The sequence below is a fragment of the Calonectris borealis genome, chromosome 3 (assembly GCF_964195595.1).
Source record: "Calonectris borealis chromosome 3, bCalBor7.hap1.2, whole genome shotgun sequence".
Classification (NCBI taxonomy): Eukaryota; Metazoa; Chordata; class Aves; order Procellariiformes; family Procellariidae; genus Calonectris; species Calonectris borealis.
In genome coordinates, this window is record NC_134314.1 from 51575555 (window position 1) to 51595429 (window position 19875).

General features: G+C 51.7%; 1 protein-coding gene across 1 annotated transcript; it reads left to right on the top strand.

The window, feature by feature from the left end:
- The first annotated feature begins 811 nt into the window (after positions 1-811).
- Positions 812-19808, top strand: NR2E1 (nuclear receptor subfamily 2 group E member 1). Its single transcript, XM_075145624.1, has 9 exons — positions 812-2250; positions 7083-7228; positions 7968-8055; positions 8341-8576; positions 9870-10016; positions 14457-14553; positions 14939-15088; positions 15358-15463; positions 18255-19808. The coding sequence occupies exons 1-9, from the start codon at positions 2226-2228 to the stop codon at positions 18415-18417; spliced, it is 1158 nt and encodes a 385-aa protein (XP_075001725.1). The 5' UTR covers positions 812-2225; the 3' UTR covers positions 18418-19808.
- The last annotated feature ends 67 nt before the right edge of the window (positions 19809-19875 follow it).

Here is a 19875-nt window from a genome sequence, read left to right on the forward strand (position 1 = left end):
TCCCAGTGCTGTCCAGAGTCATGCAGCCCTGCGACACAGGTATGGTACAGGCACAAGGGGAATCACACATGTCTTGGGACAGAAGGACAGAAGAACAAAAGATGAAGTGCAAAAGGACAGGGACAGCACATTTGGGGCTGGGCTGGATCACAACCAGCAAGGGAGAAGTTATTCGTGGTACATTAACACCTCGCATCGGTGGCAGGGACGAGAAAGCAGTCACCAAGGAACCTCTGAGGGCTTCACAAACTCCTCAGCAACTTCTGGCCCTGCTCTCTGGTGCTGTTGCTCATTTCAGCTTGGAGAGATGGTCTTTCCTCCCTTCCCAGATGCGCACCTCTCCCCACCCTTGGGCTGCTCAACAAGGTGCCACCTCACAGAGAGTTTCAACGGGAGTGGGAGAGCTCGGCAGCCTCCCGGTGAAACCAGAGCTGCTGGCTTGGGAAGGGGTCCCACCTCCGGCCTCTCGCCGCTCCCCTGCGCCCCGACCCTGCCAGCGCTCCTGGGACATCCGGGGAGGACTGCTGGGGCGCGGCGAGGTCGGCGGTGCCCGGGGTCAGAGCACCCCTGCGGGGCAGGCAGGGCCCTCTTCAATCCCGCCGGGGCCGGGGCGGTGTGGGGGCAGGAGGAGTGACCCCGGCTGCGGGCCGGCTCCCTGCACGGCCGCCGTGCAACAAGTCCCGGCGCCGGGGAGCGGGGAGCCGGGAGCCGCCGGCCGCGGGGCTGAGCTCGGTGGTGCCGGCGGTGCCCCCTGCCCGGCAGGGCCGGGTCGACTCAGCGGGAGGCCGGCGGAGGCGACTCCGGCTCCGGGCACTGGGAGACGCGGAGGTTTTCCGGGCTGGGGCCGGGCAGAGCGCTCCCCATTCCTCCCGAGAGCGAAACCAACCCTCCCGCCCTGCTCCCCCTGCGCACCCCGCCGGCCGCCGCCGGGAGCCAGCCCGCCCCTGCTCCCCCCGCGCCAGCCCCGACTCCCGCGGCAGGAGGGAGGTCCGGCCGCCCGGCGGCGAGGCTGGCAGCTCGGCCTGACCCGGCCCGGCCCGGCCCGGCTCGGCTCGGCTCGACCCGGCTCAGTTCGGCTCGGCTCGCAGCCCGGCCCGCTCCCCGCCCGGCCCCGCCGGCCGCCAGCACGGCCGCTGCCCGGGCCGGGGCAAGGGCAAGGGCAGGGGCAACCGCAGGCGGGCCCCACCTCGCCACGGGAAAATGCAAAAGAAACGGGATTTTGATCCGTTCTTTCTGCTTTTCTTTTGTCTCCTCTTTTTTCTTTTATTTTCTTTTTTTTCTTTCTTTTTTTTTGGGGGGGGTCCCCTTTTATTACAGCGAGGGCACAAGGCGAGTGAGGAGGCGGAATCATCTCGGCAGCCGCTGCATTTTGTGTGGAAGCCGCTCGGGGGTTCATTAATATCATTAGCATTTAACCCCCTCCCTGCCCCCTCCCCTTCCCAGCGCAGGGTGACGTCACGCGGCGGCAGGAGTTGGGGGGAAAGCAAGGGAAGCTCAGTGGGCAAGGGGCGTCCCTCTCCTCTCCCCTCCCCGCCGCTGCCTGTCACAGCCTCTCTGCCGATATTATAGGGGCCGAAGCCTGGAGCTCAAAGCGCAAAGTCAGCCAGTGTAATGAACTTCTGGAAACCTTTCCCTTTTTATACCATTCAGTTTCTGAGAGGCAGAGACAGCCTCCTCTGACGCCTTTTCCCCCCTGCCATTATTTTTCCAGGCTCTGATCTCCCTGCTCGCTGCACCGAGGCGCTCGGCGCAGAGCCCCGCTCCCCATCCTACCTTCTCCTTCGTCTCATTGTTGTCCTGGCTGCTGTGGCTCTCGCTTGCCTTCCAGGAGCGCGGTGGCGAGCCCACTCGCACCCCCCTGCACCTTCCCGGGGTCCCGAGAGCATCTGCTCGCAGGGGGGCAGCGAGCGGCCGCCGACTTCGGGTCATTTCGTTTCTTTTTTGTTTTTCCTTTTTTCTTCTTTTTTTTTTCTTTTTGCGTCCTTTTTTTTTTTTTTCCTTTCCTTGCCGCGTCCCCGCCGTGTGTCCCCGTCCCTCGGGAGGACATCGCTGGGGAGTGGGGCAGCGGCGAGGATGTGCCGGCCCCCGCGGCGGAGCCAGCAGTGAGCGCCCGAGGGAGGCACCTGCCCCGCGGAACCGCCGCGCCGGCGGGGGGGGGGCGGGCACTGCCTCGCCCCGCGCCGACACTTCGCCCCGAGTTTAACGACTCCCGGGGGGCTTCGAGCATGAGCAAGCCGGCGGGATCAACAAGTGGGTAATAACGCGGCGGAGGCTTCGAGCAGCCTTGCCGAGACCGGCTGCAGCCTGGCCTGGGGGGCGGGAGGTGGAGGGGAGGGAGAGGAAGGGGAGGGGGGGTTGTGGTTTGGGTTTGCATCTTCCCCCCCCCCCCCCCCCCGAATTAAAAAAGAAGTTTATATTTCCATCCGGAATGGCAACGAATATATAGGCTCGGAGTTGCCCCGATGGAGCTTGGGCCCGTGGCTTACAAAAAACCTCTTCCCAGCCGCCCGCCCCGGCTTTCCCCACCGGGAACCGGGGCAGGAGCCCGGGGGCAGCGAGCTCCGGGAAGGGCAGCTCCGTCGGCGGCGGGGAGGGGGCTCGCCCTGCCGGGTCGCGGGCGGTTTTCTGCGGGTCTCCGGTACTGGGGCGAAGGGGAGAAGATTTGAGTTTAAAGGGCATTACGAGGTGAAACGTGCTGCTTTTCTCACGGACTTTATGCAACGTTCTGCGACATAATAATTTCTTTTTAAGAGTTTGAAACTCCGGTCACTCTATTACACGGAATCGCGTAAGCAACTCTATTGAAGGAGGATTTAAATGCAATACTTTGCACACCATTTCCAGTTACAACAAATAATCCTGCAACGAGGAAAGCAGAAACAACTTAAAAGTCACATTTTCCTTAATCCTAAATCCATGCACCTCATAACTGGGGAATTTAAAGCATGACTAACCGCTCTTAGAGAAATGGCTCAATCCGTATAATCCCAATGGGACTTTCGGAGTTTGTAATATGGATGGAGTCAGTAACAAAGGGGGGAAAAAATACCCAATCCAATTTAATGTCTGACAAGTGATGGATCGGACAGTTATTTCCTCTGCGCTCCGGCGGGCTCTCGGGGTTGCGGAGCGGCGGAGAAAGGGAGGCAGAGCCGGGAGGGACCCGCCGCGGTACCTGCCACCGGCCGCCCCCCCATCCCCACGGCCTTCTCCTTGCCGCTGCCCTCCATTATTTTGACCCGGGTCCGCCCTTTGTCCGCGGGGACCGGGAAGCCGGGGGGCCGCGGCGGCGGCGGGACCGGGGGGCAGCCGGGGGCCGCGGCGTGGAAGTCGCGCGTGGAGGAGGGCGGGCAGCGCGGAGCCCAGCGGGGGTCCGGCGCTGCGGCCGAGCTGCCGCCGTTTCGGCGTGGGTTACCTTGCCTTCTTTTCCCATGGAGCTGAGCGCGGCATTTTTCCGCGCCAGTCCCCCGAGGGGAAAAAAAAATAGTAGCGGGGCCGCGGTGGAAGTAATAACCGGCGGAGGGGAAGGGGGCACCGGCAAAAATAGCCGCGGCGGCCGGGGCTGCTTCCCGCCGGCTGCGCCTCCCGAACTGCCCGGTAAGTGCGAGGGGAGCCGGAGCGGGATCGGGCCCGTGGGCAGCCGCGCCGGGACGTTGTCGGGGCTCCTGGGAGATTTCTGAGTGTCGGGAAAGGGGCAGGAAGGGCCGGGCAGCCTCCTTCCCAAAGGAGCTTCTGCCGGAGACATTTTGCGGAGGAGAAAACCCGCAAGGCTGGACCGCGCCTCCGACTGCACGGCGCTGGGCGACCCCCGGCCACCACCGCCGCTTTCGCTGCTGATTCCGACCCTCCCAGAACCCCGGGGACCGCCCGAAAGGGACCCCCAGGCCCGACCCGGCCAGGCCCCGCGGGGATGGGGACAAGCGGGGACTGCCCCGGGCCGGGGCCCGAGCCCAGCCGGCCTCGGCAGCACATGGAAAAGCCCGACCCGCTGAACCGGGGCCTGGGCGCCCGTCCCGGGGGTCCCGGGGGGCTCCCGGGCAAGGGGGTTCCGGCCTGGCTTTTCTGCCCGCCGGTGGGCGTCTAGCGATGTCAGCTGCGATGTCTGCCTGGGTGGTAACAAGACCCCATCCCGCCGTCCCCCGAGCCCAGACTAACTTCTTTCAACAGCCTCTGATGGTAATTACAGTAATCGGGGCTGCCATATATCCTTTAAGCAATTATGACACACAAAAAGAGCCCCCAAGGACCCCCTGTCGTGGGATGTTCAAAACGGTTTCCCAGCTGAACAGAAATCCCATTTTCTTAGCGCTAAACTTCTGAGACGAAGCGGTACCTCGGGGAACCGGAGCGCTTTTAAACAGAGTTAATCAGTTATCTCATGACCCCGTGTCAAGCTCACATTTTTCTCTTCCCACCCCCCGCCCTGCCTCTTCCCCCTCTACTTATTTCATATTTTGCCCTGCACGAAAGTTTTCTCATAAGAGGCTCCGCGGGGCGGGGGTGGGGGGGTGGCGGGGGGGCGCGGAGCGCGGCCGGGTTTGCGGGCGGGCGGCGGGACGGGGCGGCCCCGCAGCCGGCGGGGCGGGGGGCTCCAGCCGCTCCCTCCGCCGTATCCCCCCTCCCCGTCCTCCGCCTCGTCGGGGACCGCGGGGCTGATCGGACGGGCCGCGCCGCTCCGACGGCTGGAAACGCGGTTTTTGGGGTTTGAAGAGATGCTCCAGGTGCTCGGGTTTTATAGATGGAACGAATATATGGACGTGTAAAGAATATATGGAACAATGTTTACACGCATGCTGTGGATATGAACATATGCATAATGCATATGATTTTTTTAAAGCGGCTCCCAAGCTTAAAATCCGTCTGGGGAAAAACTTTCTGTAAAACCAGCCCAAGTTTCTTCCCTCTCCGCCGCCCGCTTTTAGCGCCCGCGAAGCCCAGCCGGCTGCCCCGCGCCGGGCCCGGATGCGCGGCCGAGGGAAGGCGGAGCGGGGGGGGGTCCCCGGCGGCGGGCCGGTGTGCGCGGGGGTAGCGCGGCGGTGCCGGGCTCTGCACCGGGATGCACCACCGCCGCACGTACCGCTCCAGTGTCTCTCCCCCCACCCCCAGCCTGCCCCTCCTCCTCCTCTTTTGTGTGCGTGCGTGTGGACCCTCTCTCTCCCCGTGGATGCTAAGGGCTGGAGAGGGAAGTCGAGCGCTTTCCCCCGTTGGCATTGTGCGATATCCGAATTCCCATGCTACACTTTTTGACGGGTCACTGGTGCCCCAATAGGCAGGTGGCAAGGAGGGCTTGTAATTACACACTCCCAGAAACCGTGCCTTGGCCTCAGCCCTCCCCACGGGCGCCTACCTGCAGCTCCAAAGCCGCGGCTTGCTCGCAGGCAGTGGGGCGGGGGGGGGCTTCCTTTAGCTGCGCTCCTTATTAATTGCGTAAAAGTTTTCTATTCTTTAACTTCTCTCTCTCCCTCCCACCCTCCCTCCCTCCGCCACCCCTCCCTCTCTCAGTCCCTAACCTAATCCCCGTCCCTCTCGCCGTGTTGTGTATAGCAGCTGTCGGGTTTCATTTAGGGGAGAAGCTGGCAGCTTGTGCTCATTGGAGGCAGTCAAACGAGTTTCAATGGGCAAAATCATTAAGTTAACACTTTATCTAATGTCCCTATTGTCTGCCAGCAGGCATTGTCTTAGAGCCTTAGCGTAGACATGTCTGAAAGTATCTCGGGATCCTAAATTCTCTAGGGAGCGAGGGGAGCCCCTGCGGCCTGTTCCCCCCCGCCCCCAGCAGCGCTCCGCACCGCACCGCACCGCACGCTGCCACCTTCCCCCTTCCAGCCTCAGCCTCACCCACCCGCAGCCGGGGGTCTCCCTGAACTACTTCTAAACAAAGACAGCGGCCCCGAGTGCTCTCCGTCGGAGTTTGGAAACCAACGTTTGGTGAGAGGGACTGAAACTTCAGTGTAAGTTGTGGTAGGAGGAAAGAAGGCTGTTTGAGGCAGAGGAAAAGAAAAAGAAAGAAAACAGAATCGAAGAGAAGAAAATAAAATAGAAGATAAGAGAAGAGAAGAGAAGAGAAGAGAGGAAAAAGAAAAGAAAAAAGAAAAGAAAAGAAAAGAAAAGAAAGAAAAGAAAAGAAAAGAAAAGAAAAGAAAAGAAAAGAAAGAGAAGACGACGAAGAAGAAGAAAAAGAGAAAGAAAAAGAAGAAAACGAACAAAAAGAGAAAAAAAAGAGAGAAAGAAAAAGAGAAAGGAAAATTAAAAAAAAAAAAAGAAAAAGAAAAAGGAAGAAAAAAAATAAAAGAGGAGAGCTAAACCGGAGAAAAGGCAGAAGCCGAGCGGGGTTTTGGCGCGTTTCTTGAACCGGGCTGCAATAATCTCTGTTCAAATTTTTACAACACCCTCAGAGCATTTGCAATTCTAGTCAAAGTCGGTGCGAAAGCAGCGCCCGGCGGAGCGGGGGCTGCAGGCGAGGCGGAGCGGAGGGGAGCGGAGCGGAGCGGAGGGTCTCTGCCCGCCCGCCAACCCCGCGCCCCAGTCCTTCCGCAGCCCGCAGCCGCGTCCGCGCACAAAGGCGAGGCGGAAAGTTTTGCTGCGGGTTTTGGGGTGAAGAAAATGGCACGGCTCGTCTGTGGCAGGAGCCAGCCCCCTTTCGCTGGGGTTGCTAGAGGGGAGAGGAGGTTACTTGGCTTCCCCGTCGTTTTATTTTGTTTTGGTTTATTCTGTGCCTCGGTCTCCTGACTGCTCTCCTGCCCAGGGAAAGTGCCGTCCTCTGTTTGCCGAGCGCCAGAAAGCGAGGGAAACGCCCCCCCCCCCCCCCCCCCCCGCATCCCCGCTTCTAGCAGGCAAGTCTGCTGCTCCCGCTGCTGTAATCTTCCCTTCCAAAATGGGTCTTGGCGATTATAGAAGATCCAAATAAACGTAGCGGGGCATGAATAATGCTCATTGTAGAAAACTGACACTTGCTCAAGGAAAAGAAAGTTGGCTATAAAATCACTTCATTATTTGCTTGTACTGCGGCTCTGGGGCTAATCCCTCCGGAGGTCAGATTGCTGAGCGCTCGCTCTCTCCCTCTCTCCCTTCTCTGCTTTCAGGTCGCATTTTAGACATCCCTTGCAAAGTGTGTGGGGACCGCAGCTCCGGAAAACACTATGGGGTTTACGCCTGCGATGGGTGCTCGGGATTTTTCAAGCGGAGCATCAGGAGGAATAGGACCTATGTTTGCAAATCGGGAAATCAGGTACCAGCCGCAGCGCAGTCCCCTCACCGCCCGCACCTCTTACACTGCATTTCCCCAGGGCTTCGTGTCGCCCCACCCCCCCGCCCCCGCCGACAGAAACACCCGCAGCAGTAAGATCCAGCTGCCACGCAGCCTCCCCCTCCCTGCCCAGGGGGTCCCGGGCCGAGGCCGGGCGCTGGGTGCCCCAGCCCGCCTCCCGCCGGCACGTTCCCCCGCCCCGGGCCGTGCGGCCGCAGCCCACCGGTGCGCCCCGGGGAGGGGGGGATGCGCAAAGAGGGAGCGGGGAGGACAGCGGGGGAAGGCGAGGAAAGAGAGGGACAGCCACAATCCATAGAATTGTGGTCGAAGGACAACCGACAAGATTTCCATCCCCGGCGGGTCGCGCCCTCGCCCCGGGCGGAGGCAGCTCCGCTTTTTCCCATTCCCGCCCCGACCGCGCTCATTTCCACCCTCGGACTGTCCCCGCGGGGATGCGGGGCTGGGGACGCGGAGGGTGGGGGGGGCACAGGGGACCGGGGCGCCGCCGTCGCTGTCTCGGGTGCTGAAGGCGGCCCGGCCCGCCCCGCCGCCGGGCCAAGCACCACGGCCCGGCCCGGCACGGCCCGGCACGGCCCGGCACGGCCCCCCCGCGCACCCAGGGGCGGCCCCCTCCGTGCCTCCCGCCGCCGCGGGGAGGGCGCCGGGGGCCGGCGGGGTGAGCGCGCTGCTCCCCCCGGCCCGACGGCTGGCTGTGTTGCAGGGAGGCTGCCCGGTGGACAAGACGCACAGGAACCAGTGCCGGGCCTGCCGGCTGAAGAAGTGCTTGGAGGTCAACATGAACAAAGACGGTACCTGCTTCCCCTCTGCCGGGGCCCGGGTGGCAGGGGGCAGGGGGGACCCAGGCCTTGCTCTGAAGGGGGAGCGGTGTGTTGCTGCGGGGTCTCCCCCCCCGGCCCCTAATGACCCCCATCCCGCGGCAGCCTCGCCCATTTCTCCCCAGACGCCCTCCAGGTGGGGGGTGCGGGGTCAGCCCCGAAAAACTGCGGGGAGGGAGGGAAGCCCAGCCGAGCAGCGCGGGGCACCCGGCACGGGACCCCACAGTGACCCCCTCGCTTCTCCTTGGTGCCCCGCAGCAGTGCAGCACGAGCGGGGCCCCCGGACATCGACGATACGGAAGCAGGTGGCCCTCTACTTCCGTGGGCACAAGGAGGAGAGCGGCGGCGCCCCGCACTTCCCCGCCGCCGCCCTGCCAGCGCCTGCCTTCTTCACCGCCGTCTCCCAGCTGGAGCCCCACGGCCTGGAGCTGGCTGCTGTCGCTGGCACCCCTGAGAGGCAGGCTCTGGTGGGCCTGGCACAGCCCACCCCAAAGGTCAGCCATCGCCCCGGCCCCCAGCGGGCCTGCAGACCTCGCTGCTGGGGTACCTGCAACCCGCCAGCTCCTTCCTGCATCTGGGATAGATGTGGCAAAGAGCAAGGCCTGAGGCCTTGCGGGTTGTGGTGGGGACTCTTTTGTTGTGTCCCTAAAGGCTCTGAAGATACGAGGTTTAAGGGGTAAGAGGCCCTCTGCAGAAGGGGTATGCAGAAGGCCCGACTGATAACCCGCTCTGAACAAACCCTGTCTCTCCTACATCCTTACACCCTCATGGTTACAGAGGTGCTCCTCCTGCCTGGAGCCCATCCACAAGTCAATTTTAAACCTTGTTTCATGAGGATGAGCTGCAATCACTGAGTTTTCTTCAGCAAAACACCCATCTCCATAGTGGTGTAGTCTAGAAAGTATTATCTGTACTGAACAAAGCCTGCAGCTTGTCCACACAGACACGAAAGTGTCTAAGCTGGCTTTGCGCTTCTTGGCTGTGATGTTTCCTAAGCAGCCCAGAGGAAGTACTGCCGTGGCCTCAACTGCACAGGAATTAGCCATAAGGTGATGTTTTTAATTAACCCATTTGCAATGGCATTTTGCATATTTACAGCACCTAGAAAATCATAGAAGAGACAACTTAAATAGTTCTGCATTTTCAGAGTTGGTAGCTTGGCAGAATCCATCGTGAACATGATCATAACATAGAGTTTTATATTATAATTTTGGAAAATACTGAATCAGAAATTATTTCTCAAGAAAACATAGCACATGCTTGAAAATGTAACTCCATTCCAATCCTACATGGCCCTTAGGTAGTTATGCTTAGCTCTACGCATCTGCTTACAGCCTGTTGCAGTAAGAGAGCAAACAAGTACTTACTGTTTTGCTGAGCAAGGCTGGAGTGCTAAATCAGCTTCTGAAGCACAGGTTACAAACCACAAATTCTTAATCAAATTTATATTCATCTAACTCTGCTACCAGAGGTGTGCTATTGTGTAACAGGGTAAAGGATGACACTGCATTTTGTTAATTTTTTTCCCCTGATGTAATAATTTCATTTTCCCTTCAATCTCCTCCGGAGAACTGTTTCTGCAGTACAGTTCATCCACACGGATGAGCAGCAGAGCGCGGCTTGGAGTGGGCCGACTGAAAGCAATGCCCTCTGCTTGCAGAGTAAGAGAGTGCACACTCTGTATTGGGCATGAGCATGATGTGCTGAATGGCAGCTGCATGGGACAGGAAGACCAGGCTGCCTTGGTGATGTTGTATGAAGTTGCTTTATTTTCTTTTTGACACTAGTACCCACATGAAGTCAATGGTACCCCTATGTATCTCTACGAAGTGGCCACCGAATCCGTCTGCGAGTCAGCAGCCAGACTTCTGTTCATGAGCATCAAGTGGGCCAAGAGTGTCCCAGCCTTCTCCACCTTGTCCTTACAAGACCAGGTAAGGCACCTGCAGTGGGAATGGCATTGGCCTGGCCTGCCTGTTAAAGAAGGCTCAGAGCTCAAATTGGGTCCTGAACCTTCAGCCCTAGACGTTTAAATCCGTAATGGACTTCAGAAGTCCTGAAGTTCAGGGCAGAGTTTTGGTCTGTCCCTAAAAACCAGGCAGTGATTTAGAAACTGCTTTCCTCCAACTGTTACTTCATGAAGCAAGTGGAAATCACGTCAGAAGAAAATCTAATATAAAGCAAATATTATGGGAGGACAAGTTCTAGAGGAAAAGTCACCAGGCTGCAAATCAAAATCAGTGTACCAAAACTGCTTCTCTACTTTTGGGTCAACTTTCCCCTCCATAAAATGTGGAACAGCATCTTATTTTGCTTAGTTAAGCATATGGTCCAGGATGTGAGTGAGGTGATTTCTGAAGACCATTCCTCCTCTCCTCCCCTCTCCTCTCCTCCCCTCTCCTCCCCTCCCCTCCCCTCCCCTCCCCTCCCCTCCCCTCCCCTCCCTTTCCCTCCCCTCCCCTCCCCTCCCCTCTCCTCTCCTCTCCTCTCCTCTCCTCTCCTCTCCTCTCCTCTCCTCTCCTCTCCTCTCCTCTCCTCTCCTCTCCTCTCCTCTCCTCTCCTCTCCCACTGTTTACACAGCCAACATTTTTTCCTTATTCATATTGGCTTCAGTGAATTTACAATTACACCAATATGGTGGAAGCAGAATTTGGCCAGCCCCCAATATTTTTCACCATTAATTAAAATCTTCTTTAATTTGTCTTGTTTTCCTCTATGACAATTTGCCTTTGCGTCAAGTAAATCATATGTGAACCATACGAGCTGAAGCAATTCCTTAATGACTTGATTCTTGATGAGGACTCAGTGTGCTTTGTATAATGCACTAATTTTAAAAAAAAGTAATCAGATAATTATAAACTGGAAGGGGGGAAATCTATGCAAAGCTCCAATCTTAAAAGACGTCTAATACTTTGATATGATTGAGCTAATTTCCCAAAATGGTAACTAGAAAAGTTGTACGTTAGATGTTACATAGCAGTCATCAGAGCAACTAGTTCCTTTCCATGGATGCATGTTGCAAGTGTTGCAGCTGATGTGCAAATATGTATTTTGAACTGAAGGAAAAGAGCTGCTTAGGAAACCAATAGTGTTTTCTACCTAAAGGTAAACCATGATGGTCACAATGTGATATAAAGCTAAGGTACATTGAAATGTTCCTTTCCTAGCACCAGACCCATGTTTTGAAACCCCTGTTGTGAAACGAGAGGAAGGGGGATGCCGCTCAGCTCTGGCCGCAGTACTGCTGCGGAGTGAGCGTGAGGGGAGCCACGGGGGAGGGCCCGGGAGGTTACACACACCGCGAGGAAGACAGCGGTCCCAGTGCGGCATGCTGTTCTCTAATGTTGTCTTCTGCTGCCGCTACTCCTGTGGAGCACCAGGTCTGTCATACTAAGCAACCAAAGAAACAGGCCCAAATATCAGGGACAAGCAGCAAGCGTGCCGCTTCAGCAGGAGCCTCATCCCTAGACCAGTGATGTCCACAGGAGGGTCCTTAGGTGAAGGCTTTATTTGACATAATACGGATGCATTTCCCACAAGGTCATCTCTGTTAGTGTGCAGAGGAGGGGGCAGCAGGATTTGGGAGCAAGGGAAGTCTCCATTGCACATGACCAAGCATCTACCACAGATACCAGAGTGTTCCCGTTATCTTTAAATAATCCACTGCCTCTTTCACTTTCATATCAGGGACTAACGTTAGTGAATTACATAGTATAATCCCAGCCTTTCCTTAACATCACCTTGACTTGCCGTACCTCCTTGCCAGCTAGCTTCCTCAAAACTCAGAGCTGCTCAGCACTAAAGCTTTGACCTCGGCCTCTCTCTGCATGATTCCCCTGTCATATTCAGGACAGCTGGAAAAGAAGTAACTCTGATTTTAATCACCTTGTTTCATGAATAATCAGACAGTTGGTTTTTATAATAGTGCCATTGCATTATTTAATTTGACAATGGCCCAGCTGTAAATGTCTGCATTTCTCTTTTTGTATCCCTGACATCTGCCCAAGGAGAGTCTAAAACCTTCTCCTGGATTTTGCTTTTGTTGTGCCTTTCCGAAAAGGCAAACACATTGTGATTCCAGGACTCTGTGATAGTTTCATCTTGAAGGCAAGGAAATAAGTAGAAACCAAATTGCTGACAAAACCCACGTGTGAGGATTGCTGTGTGACTACCCTCGGTAAAACAGAGGCTGTGTCCCTTCCCCAGCTCCATAGAGCTAATCCCATCGTGGATTGGAAGCCACACAACAAAAGTGCCATGCTTCAAGTTCTGCTGGCCTGCACACCTGCCCAGCTTGCCCGTAAGGCAGGTTGGCCCAATGCAGGCCACCAACAAAAGGTCGAACTAACAGGATGGGGCTGATTAGGAAGCAAAAACCAGTCCTTCAGAAAGGCTGGTATTTCTTGTTTCTTTGAAGAAGGAGGGCTGAGTATGACTTCAGCATGAATTATTTTAATTGGTGGTTTTACAGACTTACGCATAGGCATGAAGAAAGCTTCAGCTATTGGAATAGTCTCTTATTTCTAAAGTCTTCTGACTTTAAAGACTTAGTGGGAAAGAACATACGAAATTGATATCTTCCAGGAACCACCGTTCATTACCATTGTATCTGCATGAATGAATGACAAAAAAAGTTTTACAAAAGCAGATGAAAGGCTGGCGAATCATTTCCTATGTCATATAGAAACCTGCACATCCATCAGGCAGGATTACCTGGAGGAAGGGCTGGGTTCGCAGGCAGCAGCAGTTGGGAGACTTAGGAGCAGGTTCGGCTGCTCTCAGAACAGAGCTGAGATGGGCACTGCACCCTAGGCCCCCTGTCCCCTCCATATTTCATACAATGATCTGGGCAGCTTCCAGTACTGTAAAATCCAATATAATAATTTCAGATAGTAACTACATGCAAACAGAGACATAAATACGTTCCTGCACGATCTCCTTAGTCAAGTTGTGAGTTTTAAACCACCCTGTTCCAGTCAGAATGGGAGGAAGAGCGCTCAGAGTCTCTGCTCTCAGATTATCGTTGCAGGCTTATGCCCATTTTCTGCCTTTTTGCGCTACGTGCTTTGCAGAACTTCTATATAACTTATCATCTATTACTTTCACATATCTGATTCCACAGAAATCATAATTCATTTGGTTAGATGTATTTTTTTACTTCGTTCTTCCTTTTACACAGTCTTTACAGACTTAAAATACCCTCCTTCCTATTTTCCTAGGAAGTTAAGCTGCTGATACTTTCAGGGACCATAGCAATATTAATACTTGTGGTTTGCTTTTTTTCCTGCATAAGTTTTGGGCAACTTGTTTTCACTGCATGGAGCCACCAGATGATCCCTCCTGAGTCCACTACAATTCTCACCCTTCCAAACCTCTCCCACCCTATTGAAAGCCGTGAGGTCCCAGCAATGTGTACGCCCCACAGCACGTCCTTTAGGCCATGAGTTTCAGCTGAACTGGGAGCCCTCCAAACCCCTCTTAAGAGTTGGTCTGGGCCAACAATCCATAGATGCCCTCAAGACTAAACATGTCTGTTCTGGCTTTGCCAGTCTGCATTACCAGGAGTCATGCCTCCTCTTCAGATGCACCACTGCCTCTCCACGGAAATCGAAGGCATTGCCTCCAAGCAGAGAAAAACACATCCTCCATGCAACCAGGCGATGTACAAATATTGCAGAGAACTAGCAATGCTGTTCTTGGATACTCAGTTCTCTGAAAGGAAACAGCTCTTAGTGCCTGGAATTTCTGTGTGGTTTTAAGCAAAAAGCAGGAAAACAGGTGACACTGAGAAACCGTATGTGTGTCCAGATGCTGTGCTTGAAAGAGCTAAAGACTTGCTTAGTAAGGAAGGGGTTAAAGATACATATGTGCTCTAAAGCAGTGCTCCCTACAGAGTGACGTCATTTCAGGATGTTGTCCAGGCTTTTCTTTACAAATCCTGCCTTCCCGAGGGAAAGGAGGGTAATCCCTAGAGAGCGACAGGAGAGCACTCGTCCAACTTGTCCTAGGAGAGCTATATGTGCCGAGGGAGAGGAGGAGAGAGCCCATGCTGTGCTGAGAAACACAGGCGGGCGTTCATGTTGTGAGCAAGCTCTCTGGGGCGGGAGTTCTCACCCTCCTTTCTCCTTCTGCGCCCTTTTGGTCCACAACATGGTGCACAGTGAGCCAACCCTCCGTCTTTTTCTACAGTCCATATAGACTTATTTCTAGACACCTTCTCAAAAACCTAAGAGAAAAGCTAACGAATGCTGTGGGGAAAACACCATGACAGGCATTTAAAGTAGTTTTTAAAATAACAGAAATTTACATATTTAAATTGTTTATAAATCTATAAATTATACACTATGTTATATTGTACATCTATTGTATGACAGCTGATGCTTTTGGAAGATGCTTGGAGAGAACTGTTTGTTCTAGGAATAGCACAATGGGCCATTCCAGTTGATGCTAACACTCTACTGGCTGTATCTGGTAAGAATTGCACAATTTAATGACTTTGTTACAAAAATTACCATAAAAATACATTACTGAAAAAAGAACAACATGTAAAGAATAACAAATTCCTACTGAACAATAGAGCATACCTGTCATTTATAAATCTATATTTAAATGCAAATAATGTTGTTTTGTTGTATTCATGACTGCTTGCATTGTCATTTAAATGCAAATTACTGTGTTTGTTATCATCCAAGAGAAGATTTTATATTAACTTTCGTACAATATAGTCAGTTTACATGGAACCAGATAGACAAGTGTGACAATAGAGTGGATATTGATACAGAGGATTTTGTCAGAAATCAATATAAAATAAAGCAAATGCCTTTAATATTATTTATTTCATCTGTTTCTGTTTTAGGCATGAACAGTGACAATACAGATTCTCAGAAGCTGAATAAAATTATTTCAGAAATACAGGCTTTACAGGAGGTTGTGGCTAGATTTAGACAACTTCGGCTAGATGCTACCGAATTTGCCTGTCTCAAATGCATTGTCACTTTTAAAGCTGGTAAGCAGAAAGAATCTCTTGCTCGCCTAGTCTGATAACTATGAGGTTGCTACTTGAAAGCAAAAATTATGTTTTAAACCAGGCATAGCACTGTATCATCCAACAGGTTTCCCGGTATCGAATTCCAATAGTCGGTGTTGCATTTTGAAAGGCTGACAGTGGAGCGCTGGGGAACTAATGGGAACATTTAATTTCCATTGATAGCACTAGCTGAACTGTTTTGACCCACCCAAGAGTCAAGCTGAACTAGTAACTGATCTGCTTTCCAGTGCCTACACACAGTGGTTCCGAACTGAGGAGTTTCCGAAATGCTGCCGCCATAGCAGCCCTTCAAGATGAAGCCCAGCTCACTCTGAACAGCTACATTCATACCAGGTGATCAGTGTCTTCTCTCAATACTTCTTGCAGGTGCAGGGGTAAAATCACGCTCCCGCTGTAGCGAAGGTGACATTTCCACTGACTTTAAATGGGGACTGGGCTATTACAGCAAGTATACGTTGGCTGTCAGCCTGCTGGGATTTGGCATTTCCTGATGAAATGAGCAATGTGGGATTTATTCAGACAAATTGAAAAGTGGTAAAAGGAGAGGTCTTCCCGTGGGAAGGGACACCTGCTGTGGAACACTTTGCATTTCAGAAGGCTACATCTTCCTCTACATTTTATTCAATTAAATACTGCTAATAGTGATGCTCAAAACAACATCACATCTCACGGCAGTAGGAGCGCTGTTGACCCACGATCTCCAATACACTTCCCCATGTCATTTCCCCCCTTTTGCAGACACGGAAATCGGGACACAAGGAAGTTAAATGGCTCTTCCAAGATGCTACCCTTAGTCTGTTCTCAGGTTGAAATGAAAAATCCAGAAATTGTGAATCCCATATTGGTGCCACAGCAGAGTGATGAGAATCATTGTTTGGGAAGAAAATATTCCCCTCTGTCTCATTCAGGATAAGTCCCATGGGATACAGAAATCTTAAAACCTGCTGTAAAAGCTGTAGCTGTCACCCCACAAAGTCTACAGGGGTAAGCCCAGGACTGCATGAAATGTACTATGCAAAATACAACCCCACGCTCTAGAACAGCTGGCTGTGAACAGATCAGTAGCCTCCTGCTGTGGACCACTTCAGAGTGGTGGGACAGGGGAAGAGCCAGAAGAATGCACCTAACGTCTTCAGCAACAGCTGCTCTGGCTGGTTCAGGACCTCTGGGGAGGGCTGCGACAGGTCTTGTGAAGTCCATATCTCATCCTCTAGCTGCAGTGGAGGTCCATGAGACTAGCACAGTGGGAGATGGAGTGGTGGAAGAGGAACTTTTATACCTTTTTTTCCTTCTGAAACTTTGATCTGCTCTCATAATAGCTCTGTCTAGCAGAAGTCAATTCAGTGTCAGAGATCAGATGGCAGCAGTCTCTGAAGCACTTCTGTTTAGGCTAAAGGGAATGGCCTGCTCTGGGGATAGGAGCAAAATTGCAAATACCATCCAGTTATGGCTAGTTCAGAGCAAAAAGAATAACTGCTGCATAGCAACCGCTTCCTGTTCTTACGGAAGGTCTTTCCCATGAAGATTGCTCCCTGGAGACTCTGAGTCAGCCAGGGCCTCTTGGAGAGAGAAGCCAGGGAACAATGGTTTTACATGGCCATGGTTTCCACTCCAGGCATGGTGACTTTTCCATTGCATTTCTGCACTGCTGGAAATATTTAGCTACTGGGCTAAATAGTATCTGTTGTAAAAGATAAAGGAAAAAAGTGCAGTCCACTGGCAGGACTGTCAGATTGATTCCAATGGGATAGGGCTTTCAGCTTGTGTTTCCTCCTCAGGCTTGAATTTACCTTCCTGCCAGTGTTACAGCAGTATCAGCCCTTTGATCTCAGTGGAGTCACTCTCAACAGGACGCAAGGGAGGGCAGACTGGAGAAGCAGAATGTTTCTCCAAACGACCTACTCCTTCTTTTAGGGAGACGACTGTAAGCAGAAGCTTGAGAATCACTGGTGTAAAGTCAGTGTAAGCACAGCTAGAATACATATCCTATGTTGTGTTGGCTTCAAAAGCTGGGAGAAAGGATGGAAAATACCCTCTTACACAATTACCTGAGGATAGAACACTGCTTCTTTAACCAAAAAAGTCTTTCTAAATGTCAATTGGAATTCAATGTATAGCGCAACCAAAAGGGGGCAAAATGATTACCATGACCATCCAGCTAGGTTTAAATTGCACTTAAAATGACATATTATAGGTCAAGCTCTTCCCTGAACTGCATCAAGAATATAGTAGTTGTCTAAGGGACAAGTCAGAGCAGATCCTGTCTCTGTATTGCTACTATTCTGAGGGAATAAACAAAGGAGCTGATCAAAACTCAGAGACATTTATCTATATTCTGCTAACCTCCATTATGAGAGTTTTCCTTCGGGTCAACCTTCTTGCTCACTGTCATGGTTTCACCCCAGCCGGCAACTAAGCCCCACCCAGCCGCTCGCTCACTCCCCCCTGGTGGGATCGGGGAGGGAATCAGAAGGGTAACACTGAGAAAACTCGTAGGTTGAGATAAAGACAGTTTAATAGGTAAAGCAAAAGCTGTGCGTGCAAGCAAAGCAAAGCAAGGAATTCATTCACTACTTCCCATCGGCAGGCAGGTGTTCAGCCATCTCTGGGAAAGCAGGGCTCCAGCATGTGTAATGGTTACTTGGGAAGACAAAACACCGTAACTCTGAATGTCCCCCCTCCTTCTTCCCCCAGCTTTATGTGCTGAGCATGACGTCATATGGTATGGAATATCCCTTTGGTCAGTTGGGGTCAGCTGTCCCGGCTGTGTCCCCTCTCAAACTCTTGTGCACCCCCAGCCCACTCGCTGGTGGGGTGGGGTGAGAAGCAGAAAAGGCCTTGACTCTGTGTAAGCACTGCTCAGCAGTAATGAAAACATCCCTGTGTTATCAACACTGTTGTCAGCACAAATCCAAAACATAGCCCCATACTAGCTGCTATGAAGAAAATTAACTCTACCCCAGCCAAAACCAGCACACTCATATGAGTACAAAATACAGGGTTTTAGCAGAGGTAGCATCCATCTGTACAATTTGCTGAATATTGGTCTTTTCTGTAAAGTAAAAGATTTTCTTTGGAAAAATATCTAAAAACTTCAACAGGTTTTTCTCTCTCTGTCTCCCAGGTATCCCACACAACCCTGTCGTTTTGGAAAACTTTTATTGCTTTTACCAGCTTTACGTTCGATTAGTCCATCTACAATAGAAGAAGTGTTTTTCAAAAAGACCATTGGGAATGTACCAATTACAAGACTGCTTTCAGATATGTACAAATCCAGTGACATATAAATTACCTTAAAAGAAACAATCAGGATGGACAGTTTGAGAAGAACTTTTATCTATGGAGAATAAGCCTCAACTAACAAAATCTACAGGAAGCATAAGCCTGGGAATGTTTAGCCTTTAAACCCATTGACAAAAAATACCCCAGTAGATATGATTCTGCTGCTCTGAACAGAGTGATTTAGATCATGGAGAGAATGCTTTGTTCTACAGAAAAAGTGAAAGTGGTTGGAATTTGGCTGCTATTCCTGGTACTACAGGATGGAGGCAATTCAGATGCCAGTCATAGTTAACAAAGACTCCGCTATTCTCTCATTTAACTGGCAGATCTAAGACAAAATGTGAAAGAAGGTACTTTGGTTTGTTCAGTATTTGGAACCGGGTGACCAAACTTGGCTTCTGTTGTAATGTGAGATGCAGTGGCCTTCAGAACTGTTTTAAAAGTAGCCTATGTTGGGAAAATGTTTTTAATACGATAGGCAACATTTAAGACCAGGTTACCAAAACATTGCTTCTGCTGTAATACATCATGAAGTGGCCTTCAGAACTGATTAAAATGTAGCTTATGACAGCAGCTCCATTCTTCCAGCAAAATGAACTGGTGATCTTTGATGCGGATGTCACCACAATTTGTTCGGTTAACATCTCAAAGACAGAAGAGCTTTATACACTTCCTCCCCGACCTTCCCTCCTTCTTCTTCCACACACACAGACACACATTCACATACACACCTGAAAAGATACAAGTCAAGAAAGGAAGACTAAAACAGCAAAACCAAATACAATGGAGATGACCGCTTCAGTGACCTGCTGGCTGTCTCGTTGGCACAGTGCTGAAACCAAAGGCAACGGTGGCCAAACTCTTTGTCAATGAGATGTGCAGAGAAGTGAAAATGACCATAAAAAAAAATCAACGGAAGGAATTTTATCTCAAAGAAGTAAAGGTTGTTGACTGATACAATGCTAACAATTTCCAAAAGTCTCCAATGCCTTTTTAGAAAACTCCAGGTTCTAATTTTGAAGCCTTGTTCGCCTACACCCTCTCACACACAAAAACGTTATAAGCTGCTTATTTGATGTGTAAAAAATGTAGAAAAAACATTTAAAGATAGCTGCTGTACTTTTCAAAATTTGATTTGTTATTAGGAACTAGCACTGAGAAAAATCAGCACTTGGACTATCATAGAATGAGTAAAACTTTTCCTGTGCAAAGTGGATTAACTGATTTGTGAAGTTAAAAAGTTGTACTCATTGTATTTACAAAGAATAAAAATATATTGAATTTAAATTACTTTCCACTGTTCTTTTAACGCTTGTCTTTCTATTTCTGGATTAGTTTCTTCCACTGTACCCTACTTACCAGGGAACAGAAATATTCTCTACTAAAATGGATTGCCTTGGATTCTGTAGAGTCTCCATCAGCAAAGGTTTTAAAAAACACGTTAGACAAACATTTAAGGAATA